This window comes from Palaemon carinicauda, chromosome 45 (assembly GCF_036898095.1).
Source record: "Palaemon carinicauda isolate YSFRI2023 chromosome 45, ASM3689809v2, whole genome shotgun sequence".
Taxonomy (NCBI): Eukaryota; Metazoa; Arthropoda; class Malacostraca; order Decapoda; family Palaemonidae; genus Palaemon; species Palaemon carinicauda.
In genome coordinates, this window is record NC_090769.1 from 21452591 (window position 1) to 21467686 (window position 15096).

Here is a 15096-nt window from a genome sequence, read left to right on the forward strand (position 1 = left end):
CACTACATTAGATGACCAGTAGTTGGAAAAAACCAAAATTTTAAAGAAATTTTTTTAATAAATTTCAGTTGGCTGGATTTCTTACGCTGGAAGGAAATAATTCTGCAAAGAAGTATATTAATTTTTTTTCTTAGATTCTTATGATGGAAGAAAATTCTGTAAGAAATACTCAATTGTACAGTAGTCATGTCAGATTATTTATTTATTAATTTCTTCATTCCTCACGACAAAAGAAGGGAATAAAGCACAGAACTGTATTACGAAAACGATGAAATCTATAAATTTAAGACTTGATTCTACTTGTCATTCGAGCCATGTATAAAGAGTATTGTGTGACAATTAAATAAAACCTCGCTAAATATACCATCCTGAAATTCTACACTTATAAAAATTATAAAGTATTTTATAAAGTTTACCTAAAACCAAAATTCAAATTGCAGGCATCTTCCCAAGTTTTTGCGATGCGGCTAATGCATTTTCATTGGAAAGCATCTGAATTTCTTGGAACCTCTCAGATATTCGTTGTGTTACCTGAAAAAACACAAAGCTTATTATACTAATAATATATTGCATGAAAGCATAGTATCATGCATTTGCTGCCCACCAGTCAATGACAAATACAATATTTCATGTTTTGTCTAATAATAAAGGAATTTTAATAATTAAATTTGTTATTTCTATACTCGCCTGATGTTCACATAGCTTCTTCCCAAGAAGCCTGTTTTTATTGTTCTTTATCCTCAAAATTTATTTAAAATTCTTCTATTTTCCTCCCTTTTAAAATACACATCCCTAGTAAAGTATTGGAACAATGGTGCTTAATGGTAAGGAGTAATGTATATTACACATTACAGCATTAAGTTTGGAAGTCTTAAAGTATTGTGCCGCAAGCACTTAGGTTGTAACAGAGAGACTAGTGAATGTAATTGAACCAGTTAGAGCTCGAATATTTATACAACCCATTCCAGTCAAGAACGGCACAAAAATTCAAACACAATGGTGTAGGAAAATAAGAGGAATGAACAAGTTATCGGTGAGAAGGGAGAGCGATAACGAAAATATACAAAACAAGAAATACAGTTACAGTGTACGAGCATTTGTGATATACATGCAGTACAGTATTCACTTTTACTTGAAATAAGTCAGTGGGGAGGAAGGTGGGCATATATATGAACATCAGGTGAGTATAGAAAAGAGACATTTTATCAAAATAACGTTTTATTTCTACAAACCTTCCCTGATGTTCATATTGCTGACTTTCCCACTATAATGGAGGTGGGATGCTAGTGAAGGAAGAAAATGTCAACAAGGATTGGATTGATTTAAGGTTTTCAGGCATCCTGACATCTGTCAACAAGGAAATTATGCGAATTAAAATCCTGTGCTCGCTCTTTTAATAGCTTGTGGAGCCCAGCTAAACATTTGGTGAGCTTCTCTCTCTTGGGAAGAGCGAAGAACATGCCCAAACCATCTCCTTCTACCCCTTACCAATATCTCATCCACATATGGCAATCTAGTAATCTCTTAATAGTTTAATTTTTAATCCTGTCTTGCCATTCAACTACCAATATCCTAATGAAGGCTTTATTCTCAAATCTGCTTATTGCATTGAATTATATTTGTTTAATTACACTCTTTTATTATAAACTTTTGAAACAATACCCGACATTTATTATTTCAGTTAGATTTGTGTTTGTAAATTGAGGACCCTCTAGTAATTTATATGAAGTAACAAAAGAATACAGTGTTTTAACCAATTCCCCTTTGTTATTACCAATTCTTTTTAAACTAGTAATATACCTAGGCAGCTAGAATACTTTCTGGATAGGAGTTTAAGTCTTCATTATGTTAGGGAAAATATATAAAAAGACCTCTCATAAAAAAAATTACCATAGAAATCCCTTCAAGAATACAACATGGATGTCTTCAACCTAATCAACTGTTCTTTAGGATAACCTAACCCATCATATGAGCATTGAGGAACTTGGAAAGGAATCTCCATTGATAATGGAACTACAGACTAAAGGAAAAGAAGGAAAGCTGCCCAACTTCCGTATTTAACATGTACACAATAAAGTTGCTGGTTAGTGAACATGAATTGTCTGGAGTATTAACCCTTTCACCCCCAAAGGACGTACTGGAACGTTTCACAGAACTCATCCCTTTACCCCCATGGACGTACCAGTACGTTCTTGCAAAAAAACTGCTATTTACATTTCTTTTTTTTGCATATTTTTGATAATTCTTGAGAAACTTCAGGCATTTTCCAAGAGAATGAGACCAACCTGACCTCTCTATGACAAAAATTAAGGCTGTTGGAGCAATTTGAAAAAAATATACTGCAAAATGTGCTTGAAAAAAAAATAACCCCGGGGGGTAAAGGGTTGGAAATTTCCAAATAGCCTGGGGGTAAAAGGGTTAAAAGAATATTGATGTTGAAACAAATAAAGGCCATTGCAAAATGTATCTCGCCTTCTCAATTACGAGAGAACCGATACTGTACTTATGATAAAATCACGATACTTCCATACATTTGGGCAGGAAAAAGCCAAAACACCCTAATGCCGTAAATCACATATACCAAGGTACTTCCCCCAATTTTGGGGGGTAGCCGACATCAACAAATGAAACAAAACAAAAAAGGGGACCTCTACTCTCTACGTTCCTGTGGCCGTGGGGGCACATAAAAAATTAGAATAGTGCCAACGTTATCCCTGCGTCTCGTAAGAGGCGACTGAAAGGGACAGGACGAGGGGGCTGGGAACCCCCTCTCCTGTATCTACATCCTGTGAGACAATACCGTAAATGGTTTAAAAAAAAGGATATACAGACGAAACCATTTAAGTAAATGTTGCAAATTCAGCATATCAAACTCTAAAAATGAATCCCAATGTTCTACAGTCACTCTGGTCCATAACATGGCAGAGGTGGTAAAACCTCTCGACTGGTGAAGAGGCAGTAAAACCATCAAACAGAAAATATGGTGTGGCATTCTAAAACACTTGGGAAAATATAGGAAACCAAAGTCAACCGGAGAACTTCTATTCATGACACAAGCATGAAAAGATCCTGGTGGGTATGTGCCAGGATTTACAGGCACTCATATTCTGTACAGTGTGCTATGGCAAAGCTGCCATGTATTGGTAAATTACAGCTACTCTATTGAGAATTTCCATGTTATGTCTGATAACATACATAAGTAGTCTTATTAACCCTTTTACCCCAAAGGACGTACTGGTACGTTTCACAAAACCCATCCCTTTACCCCCATGGACGTACCGGTACGTCCTTGCAAAAAAATGCTCTATAAATTTTGTTTTTTCATATTTTTGAGTTTTTTTTTTTTTTTTTTTTTTTTTTTTTTTTTTTTTTAAGAAAATTCAGGCATTTTCCAAGAGAATGAGACCAACCTGACCTCTCTATGACAAAAATTAAGGCTGTTAGAGCAATTTTAAAAAAATATACAGCAAAATGTGCTGGGAAAAAAATAACCCCCAGGGGGTTAAGGGTTTGAAATTTCCAAATTTTTCTGGGGGTAAAAGGGTTAAACTATATCATAATAACAATAATAATAATGACAGTATCCCAATGTTCATACAGTTACCAGAACTTGACTTAGATAGTCAAAGTTCAATTAACACCAGTACCCATCCTAATTAGGGAATTTTTTGTATTTGTTGCCCACAGCCACAAGCACACCGATGTACATCTTGATATTACGTTGACCACTAGTCAGGGAACTCAAGAAATATAACCCCAAATTCTGAAATAGGTGCTTTGGCATGGTCCCATAACGACAATATGCATCTTCTACAATATCCGAAAGTATGAGCCTACTTAAAATATGGCAGAAACTTACTGGTGACCGAGACCTGGCCACGCGCTCTCGCTGACCCGGGTCGCCTCAGGGCGCGTATTAATCCGCCACAGAGGGACCCACTAGGGAAAACGGAGATAGGGGAAACTACACAAATTTCTGGTCGGTTGGGAGGAGAATCCCAGATACTCCTAAGAAAGTAGTTCGAGGTAAGTTCTCCGTGTTGGAACAAATGGCTTTTAGCTTTGAAATCTTCTAAATAGATAATAATAGTCAATGCAAAATGGAGAAAATGTAAGAATATACCATATCCAAGGCAACACAATCTTGTTAACAAACCATAGAAACTGTCCCCAATAGCATGGGATGGGACATTGAAGTAGATTCTAATGTAAAATAATTCCTTCAGTTAAACCTATGCTTAACTATCCATTCAGCTTTCATTTGCTTATTCTCCATTTGAGCCTTATTCCAAATTAAAGTGAACAAGAAAGGCAGAAGTAAGCAATGGGTTTAAAATCTAATATGAACTAAATGTAGTACAGTAAATATTTGGGGTTATAAATTTTTTATATACTCAAATTATAAATTTGCCTTACCTTTGTATATTTTTCGACACAATTTTGTACACAATCTCCCTCATTACTTCTAATATTCCTGGATGTGAAGTCCCAAACGCAATCATTGAAGCAATTTTCACTCAACTTATTATATTGAACTAGAAAATCCCTAAACTGCTTCACCTGAACTTCTGCTTGAATCTGATCACTCATTGATGACATATCTATGTCCGCCATGTTGTTTCCTGCAATGCATGAAAAATACACAAGATATCAGTCTTGAAACAATAATTTCTTTTAATACAAGCCACTATAATAAATACTAACTATGATTCCAGCATATAATTCCTCAATTTCGGTTCTTTAAATGTCAAATGAGCTTCAGTATGGCCCTAATCAGAGGGGAGGAATGGTGAGCTTAATTGTAAGACAGTAATTTTACTTATAAAGAAAAGAAGGCAGTTTTAAAAATCTAATTGAATTTCAACTAGATAGACGATACAAACATAAGTCTTTTAACTTAAGACACATATATTGCATAAAGTGGTTCAATTATGGAATCTTGACAATACAGTAGCAAGAGGTGTGTGTATGTGTTGGTCTGCTATGATGGGAAATCCATCAACTCACCAGGTTGTACCCTTATAATTTCCTTCAGGTGGATGGATGGAGTGAAGGAAGCTCTGGGTGATAGGAGGATAGATGTGAGCGAGGCAAGAAAGCGTGCTAGAAATAGGAATGAATTGCGAGCGATTCTGACGCAGTTCCGGTAGGCCCTGCTGCTGCCTCCGATGCCTTAGATGACCGCGGAGGTAGCAGCAGTAGGGGATTCAGCATTATGAAGCTTCATCTGTGGTGGATAATGTGGGAGGGTGGGCTGTGACACCCTAGCAGTCCCAGCTGAACTCGGTCGAGTCCCTTGTTAGGCTGGGAGGAACGTAGAGAGTACAGGTCCCCTTTTTATTTTTGTTTCTTTGTTGATGTCGGCTACCCCCCAAAATTGGGGGAAGTGCCTTGGTATATGTATGTATGTATGTATGTACAAGACAAATGCAAGGATAGTTGGAGGCAGATAGAACTATGGTTTATAATTTTGATAATTCTTAAGACAATATTAATTTTAATAATTAGAAGCTTTGTCCCCAGGCACCAAAAATTTGTCGATAAACAAATTTGTGTTATACCATAAGATTTTTTCATAACAATTCAGTAACATTTTATCTAAACCAAGAAACTTATAGATAATGCTATACATATAGTAATCTTTCAGTATTGTATATATATTAAAAGCTATATTAATCTTTTCTCTTTCTATTAAACAATACTGTACAGTTTAATCCTTACTTCCGTATTTCTACACTTGACTGCTTTCCATGTTAGGGTCATTAAACTGATGACATTTTGCTCTTTCATTAAGGTTGCAGCTTGTCTAGTATTACTGATTTAAGAAAAAAAAATATTGCTAAAAAATAACAAAATTTGAAATAATCCTACCAAAAACTATGTGACAAATAATTTCACATTTATAGTTCATTATAGGATATAATTGGTAGTCTACTGGAAAGGGTTCGGGCCCGCCCCAGCTCGATAGTATCTAATAGCGTCTCCAAACCTTTACCTTGTGAGCAAAGGTTGGAGGTTTGGGAGAGCCTATAGGCCTACCTGCTGATTCACCAGCAGCAACTACCTGGCCCTCCCTGATTCTACCTTGATGGAGAGTGGGCTAGGGAGCTGATCATACGTATATATTATATGATCAGTCTCTAAAACACTCCCGTCCCTTGTCTCAGCCATTCAAAAGCGACTTTTACAGGGTACCAAATTTGCAGAACTATGTTCACGTTACACCGATGGTGTAGTAATATATCAGACAGACGCAGACCAAATCTGTACGAATCATAGAAAGACATTACTGTACTGTATAAGAAAAACCATATTACACCAGGAGGAGGAGGAGGAGGAGGTAGAAAATACAAATAACAAATATACAGTAGCATATATTTGAATGCAAAATACTTTAGAGGGTGAATATTCAAAACAAAGAGTAAGAAAACTATATTACTTAGTAAAATGAGTAGCTGGATACATAATGAAAGGAATTTGGGGGTGTATGTATAATAGTGGCCACCTGTATGTATTATTATATCTAACTTAGAACGGCAGTGTAAGGGGGGACGCAAAGGGGGCATTAGTGACCCCCAACCCCCCCGTTAGGTAAGTCGGTAAGGACACGGGTTGTAGGTTAGGTTAGGGGGGGGGGAAAGTTTAGGTTAGTTGATATCCATTTTTCATGAACGTGTGAGGAACTGGCCACTGATATACAGAAGCTACGGAATTTGATTTAAGAATTTTGACCAATACCAGTGCTAGGATCTGCGTGACCATTCAAAGTCCAATCTTAGGGGTTGTGGTGGCCATTGTGGTAACGTCCTCGACTAGTGAACACCAAACTGGCCTAACACAAATTTTCAGGTGTCCCCACCCAAAAGCCCGTTTTCATATGGGATTTGAAGCCTTTGTATATCAGCAGCCAGTTCCTCCTGTGTGGCTTAAACTATTCATTTGCGACGGGAACGAGTGTCATTTTCGAAGAGCGTAATTTTTTCTATAAGAAAAAGTAGTTCTTTTCCTAGGTTACGTTGCTCTGTAATTCAGTAAAATACCAAATTGGGCATCAACTAACCTAAACTTTCCCCCCCCCTACCCTAACCTACAAGCCGTGTCCTAACCTACTTACCTTATGAGGGGGCCGATGCTCCCCTGCGACCCCCTTTACACTGCCGTATTCTAAGTTAGACATAATAATACATACAGGTGGCTGCTATCATACATACACCCCCAGGATTCCCCATAATTATAATTTCGACAGGGGTGGAGAAAAAAAAGTCAGAAATGCAGGTAAACCGAAATAATACAATAAACAAAATGTCCATAGGGGAAAATTTATACCGGTAGTGCATGCATTTGGTGAGAAATAAATTCATCGTAATATTGCTAAGGTAAGTAAGAAAATATAATATAAAAATAATTCACAAAATGAAAGCAAATGGACTAGCGGCAGACTACCGGTAGGCAGAGATGTACCCTAAACCTGGAAGGAGACTGAATTTAGTAAATTTCTGCCTCAACACTCAGTATAATAGATAAACTGAAAAATAACTTAGTAAGTTACCTTTAAAAAGATCGGTTCCCTTTAAATATTATAAATATTATCAAAAGTAGAGATAAGTGACACACTTGATGGTCAGCTACCCACGAAGCGTGTTTCAGGGTTGCCAGATGATTTCGACTGAATTATCGTACATGAGCCTTGAAATTGTCGTTTTTCAACCAAAATTATCGTACACAGTTTCAATATAATTATTAGGGTGTTACATGATTGACGTATTTCAAAAGATTTTAGTATAATTGTTTAATTAAACCCACACACACCTACATTGTTTATACCTTAGGTATGTATCGTACATCGTACCGGACCCAAAATAATCGTACACGTACTATAATTATCGTACGAATGGCAACCCTGCCGTGTTTACTATTAACGACGTAACAGTTCCGTAGTTTCTGAGTTCGGCTTCTATGAGGCGACTCGTATTATAACATTTAGATTACGTCTCGTGTTCTAATTAATATTACATTAGATTGTGTTATATAAAATAAGATTATTATTAAGTTCTTATGTAATTTTAAATGCCAGCACTACAATTGATTTTATAATGATTCCATAAAAGAATCTTAGAAATGGTTTGGAATAATCTTCAAACTGTGACACCGTGAACAATTTTTTTTTTTGGTTAATCACTATTGTTGTATAAACTGTCCCCTTAAAAATTGTTTATTTAAGGTGGAAAGAATAGAAAGAAAGAGTATTTATATGCTAAATATGAGGAAAAGGGGAGAAAGAATCAAAGAAATAGAATAAAGAAGAAAACTAAAGAGGTCCCTCAGCCCAACAACTGAATCTGTACTTACAAATTAGTAATAACTCTCCCACGGTCTAGCTGATAGATGGGGAAATTATATTTAACTGTATTAACAGATTAATTAGAATATTACATAAATTATACTTAAATAAAACAAGAAATTAAATGGTATCTCATTTATCTTTCCAATTCTTTACCATAGGAAACTAAATAACTATTTTTTTTCAATTCTTCTTTGCCGTACACCAATATCTCTCTTGCATCGTATGTACAAAAGCACACGGGTTTAGTATTTATGTGTTTTTTGATGTGCTAATAAAACAGTTATTATAATTTTACAGCTTATTTATATCTTGAAAATATAGTTTTGGTGTGTATTACTTACGAGACAATACTAAATGTCATCGAGTACGTACCCTTTAAAAGGCGTCTCTCTCAAAATCAGCTGTTAATCCAAAACAAACATTGCTGTGTCAAGTGAAGTGATACCGTTGATGGAAGTCAATCACTGCCATCATTATAAGCTTTAAATCTTACCAGTCCCTATTATATGGGTACTATTAGGCGAAAAGGAAAGGACTTTAACTGAGCTGGGTTCTTAAATTTCGGGAGGAAACCTAAATATACCCTAAAATGGGGTTCAAAGGAAGTTTGACCTTTGTGGCGAATCGTTGATGGACGTCAAACACTGCTATCAATATACTGTAAGCTTTATAACTTACCAGTCCTCATTATCTGGGTACTAATAGGTGAAAAGGAAAGGACTTTAACTGAGCTGGGTTCTTAAATTTCGGGAGGAAACTTAAATATACCTTAAAATGGGGTTCAAAGAATGTTGCTCGACCTTTGTGGCTGGTCTCCCTGATCCAGCAGTACCCTTTTTACCATCGCTTTTGCTGGGAACATTCTTCGCAGCCCTTTTTCTCGTGATAGTTTACAAGAGACAGACAAATAAACCATACAGAGAAATTGCCTTTGATGTTGGGAAAATGTTGGTGTATGCATTGCCTTCCCACGAAGAGACCGATACCAAGGGTTTGTCTGCGTGTAAGAATCCTAGTTGTGTTAGATGTCAGAATTATAAAGAACTGTCTATTCAACTCATTAGCAGATATGCTGACATGAAAATAAGGAATGTACGACTGACGTCAAGGGTTGAAGAAGCGATTAAATCTGTGAAGGAGAATGTTAGCCATAACAAACATATGGATTCGGACCATAAGCAGGTCGAATCAACTCGTAAATTAAAAAAACGCAGGTCATCGTATCAAAACCCAACCATATTCTATATGGATCTTGCTGCAAATGCTTTCTGGAACGACTTTAATGTTTATGTTCCAGAAGTAGAGCTTTTGAAATTGAATTTCAAAATTATTTTGGAGGAATTTCAAGATGTCTTTGAAAGTCTACAGAGTGGCAGTAGTCATGGATGGAAATTAAATGACATCGCTAATGGTCATTGGTGTATTTACCCGTTCATAGATCAAGGAGTCGCTGTCGAAAGGAATTGCCGAAAATGCCCGAACACGGCTACGATGCTCGGCTCATTGCCTTCCGTTATGAGAGACTGCGTGTTTGGAAATGCTTGCTTTTCTATATTATATCCCGACTCCCACATAGAACCACACCATGGACCGACAAACTTGCGACTGAGATGTCATTTAGGTGAGGAACAATATAAAATATAAGAAATGTCTTTACTGTGTTTAGGATTAATTAGAGTATTTGTTTATCAGCGGCCAGTTCCTTAAGCGTACATTAAAAATGGAAACCAACTAACCTAAACTCCCCTCCCAACCTGACCTACAAGCCGTGTTCTTACCTACTTACCTAACGGGGGTCATCAAACCCCCTTACACTGCCATATTCTTAGTCAGCCATGTGTTTTAGATTAATTATTTGATAAATTTAGCTAGAACTTTCTTTGGGGTTCTAGATACAGTAGTAAGCTCTCATTAATACTTTTAATACTCAACAAAAAGTTTTTGTTTTATCAAATTATCACAGTAATGTCAAATTTTTGTATTAAAACTGATTTGTTTTAGCTATTAAATGTAGAGGAAAATTGCCATTGAGTGTATTTTTACGTATACTCTATGACCTAGGATGGAAATTGATCTATTTTGATTGATATGAAAAGTATATTGTTTCTCTATTAATTTTTTTTAATTTAATTTAATTATGTCCTCTTGAAAGGAATACACTTTCAAACAAGTAGACAAGTAGACTTAGCTACACTCAAGATGTAATTTTTCAGACAAATTATATTTATTTTCCAACTCAAAATTACCATTTATATGCAGTGTAATACAATTCAGTAATACCACACTTTCAACACTTTTGCCCAAATAATTGTGAATATGAGTGCCATGCTTTTAATGAAGAAGATTTTGACAAAATATAAAAAATATGAAATCCCATGGTGAATCACAGACTGGCATAAGAGGGCCAGGAAATTTTATGATAACAGCATGAAAAAATATAATGATGCAATCTTTTAATTCTGATGAATATTTTGGTATCACTTTGGCTCTTGGTCACAGTTTTTTTTCCTAGGTTACATTGCCCTGTAATACGGTAAAATAATACCAAAATGGACATCAACTAACCTAAACTTTCCCCCTCTAACCTAACCTACAAGCCGTGTCCTAACTTAATTACCTAACGAGGGGGCCGACGCCCCCCTGCGACCCCCCCTCTAACCTAACCTACAAGCCGTGTCCTAACCTAATTACCTAACGAAGGGGCCAACGCCCCCCTTACACTGCCGTATTCTAAGTTAGATATAATAATACATTTGGGGGGGGGGGGAGTTTAGGTTAGTTGGTGTCCATTACATTACTCATTAGCATTGTGTGTCTTCCATGAAATTTTATCAATTCTATGACAACCTCAAACTGATTAGAGAACTTCTTATGCATCCAATTCATAAAGCTAATTCTCAGTACCATGTTAAAAAAGTAACAGAGCAAGACTTTACTGCTTTAACCCTTTTACCCCCAGGCTATTTGGAACTTTCCAGCCCTTAACCCCCAGGGGTTATTTTTTTTTCAAGCACATTTTGCAGTATGTTTTTTTTAAAATTGCTCTAACAGCCTTAATTTTCATCATAGAGAGGTCAGGTTGGTCTCATTCTCTTGGAAAATGCCTGAAGTTTCTCAAAAAATTATCAAAATTATGAAAAAAAAATGTAATTTGCAGTTTTCTGCAAGGACGTACCGGTACGTCCATGGGGGTAAATGGATGAGTTTTGTGAAACGTACCAGTACGTCCTTTGGGGATAAAAGGGTTAATTATGTATGAAATTGATGACCGTTCTCATCCAGACAAAATTTTTACTCCTTAAAATATTTCTAGCTGTTTATCCATCTTAAAAATTTTAAAATGTTAAATTGAAATTACCAAACATTTTGGAATACCTGTACTATACAGGGACACTTCTAGTATAGTCCAGTTATAGTTATTGTGGTTAGGGGCTTAAACTGTCTCTGGGATCCAAATTAGAACTATTGCTATTATAAAGCTTTGGTACTATTGTAACTCCAAATGTTAAAGATATTTAGAGTGTTTAATTTTGTGTGATATTACGTACATTTTGGCACTAGTAACTATATTTTCTTTCAGGCTTAAAGATACCAGACGGATGTTTCTTAGAAGTCGGAGGAGAACAACGTAAATGGGAAGTCAAGGAGACCATCATCTTTGACGACTCGTTCGAACATTCTGCTACTTTCAAAAATAATCACAGTTCACTACAATCTCTGCCAAGAGCCATTCTGATGGTAGATTTTTGGCATCCTGATATATCTGGCGATGAAAAGAAAGTACTCATGGAATTGTTAGCTCCTTAACAAGCGATAAGGATAGAGTTGTTTTGGTTGATTCTTATAGTCATGAATAAGTGTTTCTATTTGTATGACTTACAAAGTCCCTTACTACTAATTCTTTAAATGCACAAAATGTTAAGGCTTCAGTGAAAGGAGAGATTTGTATATATAAATGAAATAAATGTATTTATATGAAGCTCAACATTTATATTATTCAAGTGCACACATGTTTTTGTCATTTCAAAAGGTTTGACCCTTCACGAAAGTATTTTCTTAAAATTATCTTAAACTTTGAAAAATAAAATATGTATGGTATGTGATGATGATGATGGAAAAAACAAGTTATTCCTACACAAATGTAAACAAATATTTTATACTGAACTGCCCAGTAAAGGAATAGGAGGACCATTATATATTGATATTAAGTACTTAGGATATCACTCTAGTCTGTTTGCAAAAGTGAGAATTGCACGTTAGTAAACACTTTGCTTACTTTAGCTTTTCAATCTTCGTTCACTTTAGTCCTTTGTATTTCTTGCATTCTGTTGCTGGTGGTGTTGAATTTTTAAGAGAGATAAATAATAGTTGCAACTGAAATAAAAGTATACTTTGAAGGCCTCATCCTTGGATTATTGTGGAATGCTCTAGGTCTTATAAATTCAGAGGACTACAAAGAATATTGAAAATTCACTACAGTATACTGTATAGTATTTAATTAGAAATTTTCCACATGTGTTTGCATGTAGGTTCTACAATAATTTTCCATGTGTTTGCATGTAGGTTCTACAATAAAACTCAAATATATGATCGCCCTTCGTTATAAAACGATGGAGAATGCAGCCACATCGGTATACAATGATTATGATAATAAAGGTACCTCATTTGACTGTCAATTAACCCTTTTAACCCCAGGCTATTTGGAAATTTCCAACCCTTAACCCCCAAGGGTTATTTTTCATTCAAGCACATTTTGCAGTATATATTTTTCAAATTGCTCTAACAGCGTTAATTTTCGTCATAGAGAGGTCAGGTTGGTCTCATTCTCTTGCAAAATGCCTGATTTTTTTCAAAAAATTATATATAAAAAAAAAATTGTAAATAGCAGTTTTTTGCAGGGACGTACCGGTACGTCCATGGGGGTAAAGGGATGTGTTTTGTGAAACGTACCAGTACGTCCTTTGGGGGTAAAAGGGTTATCTAATCATACTTAGTACTGTATAGGTATTACCTTCAGGATGTGCCAAACTACAGACTTTAGCAATTTCGGTCATTAGGCAGAAGGAACTGCAACAGCTTTCTGGCTCTTATGTAGATATCATAATTCTCTTAATGATGTTTTTACCTTAAATTCTGGTGATCTGGTTAAAGTACCTGTTAATAATAATGAGAAGATATTGAGTCATGATTAAAAGAAAGGGTAATCTATTCTCCTACCAGTGCAATACTTTCTACAAACATATTTCATACTAAAAATCTAGTGATTAAATTTAAATTTATAGAAATACATAATTTTTGTCTTTTGTATATTGTTTAATTAAAAAGGAAGCGAGAGCAATAAAACAATGGAAAATCTCAATAGTATCGACACATTTTGGATCAGTAGTTTTGCCAATTGAAAATGTTCTACAATTTCTGTATTGGGTAGTTATCAGTATGTAAAATATTGGTTCCCCATTTTGGCGACATTGCTGATCATTAAGAAAAATAATTTCTACGACATTGCTGATCATTAAGAAAAATAATTTGTAAGCCATGTCATTTCTTTTGAAATGAAGATCTTTTTGTTCTTTTTTGCCATTTAAAGTCATTCATTATACCTCCACTATGCTAGTTAATAATTTAATGGAAAGGTTTACGATATGTCTGAATAATTATTTGCGGTACGGTATACCTTGAACGTTGATTTAAATGATCAGATTGGTTTAGTATTTTAACTTCAAAATACTGTGAAGGCAATTATGTAGTTTGAATACTGTAATTTAGTTATAGATTGTGAAAAATAAATGTTCATAGTAATATAATCAAAGAATTTATGATTTAGTGAATAAAATTTATTCAACTTCAAAGTTTTTCTTTATACTGAAAACATTTGGTCTAGATGACATTTTCATATTTTTGTTCAACCTAACAAATATATTATTAAGCTCACTACAGTTATTCTACCTTTGGCTTTTAAACTGTAAACTTAATCGACTTACCTGGGTTTAGTTGCCCATATTAAAATGCAATATAGTAGTTCGAATAAATGCTTATTTTAATACCCTTCACTGCTTAGAACAGCTTGTCACTTTGTAGAGGCCTGTTAAGGGTCTGGGGTTAAAAAGTATCTTAGCTTGTAATCCTGAGCAGCAATTTGGAACTTGTTACATTTAATACACAATGCTGATTTCACCCCGTTCTATTTAATACGATCCAAATGGCCACTTTTCTCTACCTTTTTCTTTGCTGCTTCAGCTGCAATGAGTTGATTAGCATGCCAGGACTTTCAATCCTCTTCTCTCCATTTCCCATCTTGTCTTTTTAATATCACAACCAATTCTTCTTCTGATTCTGCTATCAACCAAGTCATCTGCACTGCTTTGTAGCTTTCTGCATCATTATGATAATGAACAGAGTTTTCCAAACTGTTCTAAAAAAATTATTCACCAGTCTAGATGACTGGGAGTACTGTGTAATTCCATTTTCATCTTCTCAAAGGCCTTTGACCTCTACATGTTATCTGTCCATCCCAAAATTTATATTTCTGGGTTGACCTGTGACGCCCATAGTCAAGGTACCGAAGGTAACGGTATTATTTCCTAAAGGGCAGGCCTGATCTGTCTGGACCAGGATGTTGTCGGTCTGGGAGTACGCTAATTCCAAGCTCACCCCACACAATGGGGAATACGCCATATCTACAACTGCTCTCATTGTTGCCTTGCCTATTACGGATAAATGGACAGGTCTTACTATTCAAGCTGACAAAGAAG

General features: G+C 35.5%; 2 protein-coding genes across 2 annotated transcripts; one reads left to right on the top strand and one right to left on the bottom strand.

Moving 5' to 3' along the window:
* Nucleotides 1–347: 347 nt before the first annotated feature.
* On the bottom strand, nucleotides 348–7663 carry LOC137634936 (mitochondrial import inner membrane translocase subunit Tim9-like). The gene is made up of 3 exons (XM_068367500.1): nucleotides 7550–7663; nucleotides 4417–4622; nucleotides 348–531 (listed from the first exon to the last, which is right to left on the bottom strand). The coding sequence occupies exons 2-3, from the start codon at nucleotides 4612–4614 to the stop codon at nucleotides 430–432; spliced, it is 300 nt and encodes a 99-aa protein (XP_068223601.1). The 5' UTR covers nucleotides 4615–4622; nucleotides 7550–7663; the 3' UTR covers nucleotides 348–429.
* A 1092-nt stretch (nucleotides 7664–8755) lies between these two features.
* Nucleotides 8756–12323, top strand: LOC137634666 (aspartate beta-hydroxylase domain-containing protein 2-like). Its single transcript, XM_068367144.1, has 2 exons — nucleotides 8756–9965; nucleotides 11925–12323. The coding sequence occupies exons 1-2, from the start codon at nucleotides 9119–9121 to the stop codon at nucleotides 12149–12151; spliced, it is 1074 nt and encodes a 357-aa protein (XP_068223245.1). The 5' UTR covers nucleotides 8756–9118; the 3' UTR covers nucleotides 12152–12323.
* The last annotated feature ends 2773 nt before the right edge of the window (nucleotides 12324–15096 follow it).